Source organism: Morone saxatilis, unplaced genomic scaffold (assembly GCF_004916995.1).
Source record: "Morone saxatilis isolate NCDOM2014 unplaced genomic scaffold, NCSU_SB_2.0 Contig11, whole genome shotgun sequence".
NCBI classification, from domain to species: Eukaryota; Metazoa; Chordata; class Actinopteri; family Moronidae; genus Morone; species Morone saxatilis.
Genome location: NW_023339663.1, coordinates 15,578,564 through 15,584,199, shown reverse-complemented (window position 1 = coordinate 15,584,199; position 5,636 = coordinate 15,578,564). Strand labels below are relative to the sequence as shown.

At 43.4% G+C, this 5,636-nt stretch overlaps 2 protein-coding genes across 6 annotated transcripts in view; one reads left to right on the top strand and one right to left on the bottom strand.

Moving 5' to 3' along the window:
* The window catches only part of pigb (phosphatidylinositol glycan anchor biosynthesis, class B), a gene marked incomplete at its 5' end in the record, with an annotated part of 4,088 nt that extends 1,631 nt beyond the window's left edge, over positions 1 to 2,457 (top strand). The window contains 4 exon segments of the mRNA XM_035682378.1: positions 449 to 513; positions 596 to 809; positions 1,472 to 1,649; positions 1,738 to 2,457. Of these exon segments, the coding sequence (XP_035538271.1) occupies positions 449 to 513; positions 596 to 809; positions 1,472 to 1,649; positions 1,738 to 1,851 (571 nt within the window).
* Positions 2,004 to 5,636, bottom strand: part of ccpg1 (cell cycle progression 1) — a 7,368-nt gene continuing 3,735 nt past the window's right edge. For all 5 annotated transcript variants that reach the window (XM_035682373.1, XM_035682374.1, XM_035682376.1 and 2 more), the window contains 5 exons: positions 5,266 to 5,580; positions 4,781 to 4,896; positions 4,489 to 4,608; positions 3,006 to 4,300; positions 2,004 to 2,728 (listed from right to left, as the gene is read on the bottom strand). In XM_035682373.1, the coding sequence (XP_035538266.1) occupies positions 2,539 to 2,728; positions 3,006 to 4,300; positions 4,489 to 4,608; positions 4,781 to 4,896; positions 5,266 to 5,580 (2,036 nt within the window). In that variant the 3' untranslated portion in view covers positions 2,004 to 2,538. The remainder of the gene's footprint in view (positions 2,729 to 3,005; positions 4,301 to 4,488; positions 4,609 to 4,780; positions 4,897 to 5,265; positions 5,581 to 5,636) is intronic.

The window sequence follows — 5,636 nt, the reverse complement described above, 5'->3', positions numbered from 1 at the left end:
TTACTCCTTATTACAGTGAATTTAACATTTAAGAGCAGCTGTCTAGTGATCACATGATTAAGAAGATGGTGAGAATAGTTCATCAGAAACATTTTCTGTCCTTTCCCACAGAAGTTCTCACATTTTCTCAGTGATATTTTCTTCTGTTGCATTCAGTGTGTAGGATTTAGTGGCCTATAGCGGAGTAGTTACAGATCTGTCACTTCCAAGCGTGAAGGAGAATCCAGGGCGGCCGCAAAATGAGCATTAAACGCAAACGTCCCTATCTAGAACCAGTTTTTGGTTTGTCCCTTCTGGGCTCCTGTAGAAACATGGCGGTTCAACATGGAGGACTCCATGGAAAGCATCCCGCAGGGGCCAAAACAGGGGCCCTCTCATAAGTTCTGATCCTGGTCTGTCGAGATGTTTTTGTGCTCTGCAGACAAACTAACATGTTTGTTCTCTTCAGTTTGCTTCCTCACAAAGAGTTCAGATTCATCTATCCGGTGCTGCCGTTCTGTATGATCTTTTCTGGTGAGTCCTCACTTTGACATCAAACTTCTCTTTGTGCGAATGAACCAGCCGGATGTTTGTTTTAATACTTCTTCTCCTGCAGGGATATCTTTGGCTAATTTAACAGCGTGGCGCCGAGCTGCTGCGTCCGTCTTGTTAGTGAGTAACCTGGTTGCAGCTCTGTACACCGGCCTGATCCACCAGCGAGGCACTCTGGACGTCATGAGTCATCTCCAGACACTTTGTGACGTCAGCAGCGTCTCCGCGCCACCAGACGTCCTCTTCCTCATGCCCTGCCACTCAACGCCTTTTTACAGGTCGGTTTAGCCCTCGTGTTGAGTTTTCCTTACAAAAGTGTTTGTTTCCTGGTGACAAAAGCTGATTTTAAATCTGTACAACTGAGACAATATAAATTCAGGAAGCTTGTATAAAACCGGCCCACCTTTTGTTGTTCGAGTTCGTTCTTCACCTTGGAAACAAATTGACAAAACAATCTCACCTCAAGATCCATTCAGTAGCTGTTCTGAGGCTTTCGACCATTTAACACATTCTGCAGTAATTGTGCTAAAAGCCTCCTGATGAGGACCGAATGATTCAGTCGAAAGCTCTGGAACAACTATTAAAGGGAACTTGAGGTGTTTTATCAATTGAACTTATATATATTTATATATTTCATTACCCAGTGGCAGTTTTAAATCAACTGAAGATGCCAAACCTGTTAAAAGAAGCAGTGTTTAATGTCTTAATAAAAGCAGCTGTACAAGAAACAAAAGCCAAGAGGATTTAATGCCAACGTTTAATACTATTTCTAATCCTTAAACCTTCATACGTATAAACCGATATCACGTTATTAAGTTATTACTGATGTTCAGTTCGCAGCTCTTCTAGCTCTTTGTATCTGAATCTGGGTTTGTGTCGACTATAATGACTTCCTACCTTGAGTTATACTCTTGTAACTGACTGATGATCCTCTTCGTAGCCACGTCCACTGCCCGATGAAGATGAGGTTTCTTGAGTGTCCTCCAGATCTCGGAGAGGAAGGTTACGTCGAAGAAGCCGACAGATTTTATGCCAAACCTGTCCCCTGGCTCAGGACTTCATTTCCATACAAATCTTCTCTACCAACCCATCTGGTTTTGTTCGATGTTTTGGAGAAGGTAAAGATGTTCACTGATGATATTTCTTCTTGTATAAAACTTTAACGGTTGCGACTTTAATGAGTTGTTTTTTTTTTTGTCGTTGTAGGAAATCTCCGTGTTTTTGCAAGGGAACAACTTTGTGAGGACAGCAGAGATATTTCATACTCATTTTCCTGAGGGAAGAGTTGGAGGAAGCATCTTTATTTATGAAAGGCACTGACACACTGGAACAATGGCAATTTGTTTTCCTTAATCACGATGTCATATATGATCTACTACTGAAATAAACATTTAAAACACAAATGTTTCTTTGAAATATCTCATCAGACGTCTCAAATGTGTTTTTAATTATTCACAACTAAATTTGGTGTGACATTATTTCTTTTTTTTTTTTTAAACACACGTAAATAAAAACTAAACTGCCAGGTCCAGTTAAAACAAGCTCAAGGTGGAATGTTAGAAAACTGCAAATTAAAACGTCAAACAAACAAACAAACAAACAAACCTGTTTGTAGCAGCAAATTAGAACAACTACGTGACTTTACACAGAAACATCCAAAATGTGGCATGTCTTTGTTGTTTTTAAACAGTAGTTTGGTTCCCAGTTAACATTTCCTGCTCAGTGTGGCTGAAGACGAGTACAGAGTTTACAGAACAAAATAAAAGCGTTTCTTTTTCATGAATGAACTCATACTGTTACAAATGTGCAGATGATGTAAGAGATGCCACATCTTTCACTCAAACCTAGTAACGATTACTTCACTACACACAAACAGATCAAGGACATTCAGTAGCATTACAAAGTTAACATTGTGCAAACTTACAACAAAAAAAAGAGGAGACTTTGCATCTAAGTACAACCCAAAATAGATTTTGCAACTATAATATTAAACCAGTCGAGATGTTTTCAGTATTTGGGATCAAACGGCATCGGACCCAGTTCTATTTTGACGTCCGCCATGTGTCTGTCTGTGTTTCTTCCTGATCGGCTCCACTTGCGTTCACTGTGTGGGCGAGATTTGGCTCTCTGCTGCTTTCGCTGTTGATGCTTCGCCCTCGACTCCTTCGAGTCTGTGTCCGGTCTTTCAAACGGCCCGCTGTGTGAGTCAAACACAAAACATTAATGACATGACGTCATGAAGTTTGTGCTAACTGAGCGAGTTAGGAGGAACACGTAGAAACGGGACACATCAATCCTAATTTAAAGACTTTCTGGTTTAAAAAGTGATTTACGAAGCGTTTTAGATATAAAAGTCTAGTCTGAGTTTTAGAGGCGGTCCAGAGGAAAGTTAATCTACACAGCTTCCTGAAAATGTCTGCAGAGGAAACTCTTAGCGGGGAACGTTTGGCGTCATTCAGGTTCTGGAGACTTACTTTGGGCCGTAGCTTTTTGTGTAAGCCTCTCCAAAGAAGTGGCGGTAGATGAAGTCATCGAGGTCTCCAAACACATCCTCGTCGAGGCCGTGGTACTCGTGCATGTCGGTCAGATAGTCCTCCACGCCGCTGACAAAGTCTGTGAACAGCATCCGGTCGTGGATGAACACTCCGTTGTGGAAGAAGTTGTTGATGAACGTCTCCAGATCTTTCCAGTGGTGAAAGTGGTCGACTTCCTGTTGCAGGTAACTCTGCAGCAGCTGGTGAAACTCGTCTGCTCTGATCGGCTCCGTGGCTTTGTTGAAGAGACTCATGGACTCCTGGTAGGCGCAGTCGAACACACCGGAGCATCCTTTGAAGTTTGACTTCTTGGTGTTTTGACTCTGATCTTCGTAAACTTTACCTCCTGACTTCCGAGTGTTGCTCTGGAAGTCGTCAGATGTGTGTCTGTGATGATGCCTGTGGGATCTGTGCTGCCACGACTCTTTGGCATTCTTCTGATCACGTCTCTTGTCATAAAAACCTCTGGCTTTGTCGATGAAGGTCGAAGCCGAGTCCTTGAAGTTTCGGAAAGTTAGTTTGACAGAATCTGAAAACTTCCTCAGATTCTCCTTCACAGCTTCCTTTGCTTTCTTTATCTGCTCTTTGTGGTGATGGACAAACTCCTTGGTGGAGTTCTTCACAGCATCAAATGTCTCTTTCACTTTGCCCGCCATGCTCTCCTTTGGTTTTTTCACTTTGGACTCTGTGTCTCCTTTGACTCTTTCTTCTTTGGTTTCCAGATACAGCCTCTCCCACAGGTCGGAGCGCTGCTGCTCGAAGCTCAGTCTTTTCTCCATCTCCATCAGACGGGACTGGAGCCCTTCTGCCTCTGTACCGGCCTCCTTTCCAGCTCCAGGTATGTGACTTCTCAGTAGGTTTAACTCTCTCCTCAGCTCATCTGTGACCTTTCTCTCCTTGTCCAGCTTCTTCCTCAGTGTCTGTGCTTCTGCCATCATGTCTTCGCTCTGACCACGGAGGCTCCTGATCAGCTGTTTCTCCTCCTCCAGCTGTTCTTTCAGCCTCTGGTTTTCTGACAGCAGTGTGTCACCACCAGCTCCCGTCGCTTCCCGATCTCTAATCTTAGAGCGCAGGTTCCTCAGCTCCTCCTGCAAGGTGGACAGGGACTTTTCTTCACGTTCCAGGGAGCTTTTCAGCAGCTGGTTCTCCGCCGTCAACATCTGCTGCTGGGACACAAGGTTAGACCTCTCCTCAGCCTCCTGATACAGCAACAGCTCAAGATCATCTTTCTGGTCCTTTATGGGAAAAGAAGGAACAAAACACTTTTACAGTGGTGTTTATTTGAGTCTTTATTATTGAAGGAAGGCAAAGTTCACTCAGATCATTCAGCTTTTGAACAGTGAAACAAAAAAAGAAGGAAGTTTTGACTTTTCCTCATTATAACACTTGCATTTGTGTTCTGTTACCAAAACAATAAAGTTACCTGAATCTGTGCCTGTTGGATGCTGAGCTCCTGGTTCTCCTTCTTGATCTTCTCAATCTCTTCTGTCAGCTGTAAAATAACATTTTGCTCATCCAGGTCATCCAGGCCAAAGTCAACCCTCTGAACCAGAGAGACAAGAAACCAGTTAAAGTTAATGGTTACAGGAGTCATGATTGTTGAAGGTCATTCAGCATTTGAGTAAGGAGGTCAAGAAAACCGAACTCACATTACTTTCATGTACATTCTGACACAAACAAGCGTATTATTGTTTGTGCTCTGTATTGTCACTGACCTGGTTTGTAAAAGGTTGCCCTCGAACATGTCGGTGAAGCAGATCCCTCACACCATCGAGTTCATTCACTTTGATTTTCTCCACAGTTTTCTGTCTTTCTTGAATCTGGACTGTTCCTGTAAGTGACATTATTTACACATGAGAAACGTTGTTGCCTTAATGTGATGGAAGCAGCGGTCTTTAAAACTCAAACTATGAAACAGAGTTATGGGGAACAAACTGTTCACAAATGTACAGTCGTTCCCACCGAAGACCTGCTGAGATATCTACAGCTCTTACAAGGAAACTAAGGAAAGGAAACTTCTAATTCTGTAATTCAGTATTACATCTCGACCCTTCACAGATGAAGAAGATGCTGTGCTGTAACAAACACTATGAACATTCATTCCTGCCAACTGGAAGGTTTAAATGAAGTATACTTTAATATTTATAATAATATATTATATAAATATAATATTTATATCTCGCAGCTCTGCAGTTCTCACCACAGAAGTGTCCAAAGCCCATGCTGAAGGCTACGAGGAGGGCGATCAGGATACACCTGTTGAGGATGCCGCTGCCCTGGACTTTCGTTTGGACATCCGGAGCGCCGGCGGGTCTGACTTCTGCCTGCTCCTCCTGCTGCACCTCATCTTCCTCACTCTGGTCAGATTCCAGCGCCTCTTCCTCCTCCGGCTCTGTCACGATGCTCGTGGTATTCTTCCTCAACCTTCGTCTTCTGACAACAGTGCTGCCGCTTCGTCCCGCCTCGTCCTCGCTGCTGCTTGAGTTTGTCACTGCAGGCTGCTGCACTGGGAACACTGCAGCAAAGCACATACAGTGATAGTGATTATATGATACATGCAGTGAGAAGGCA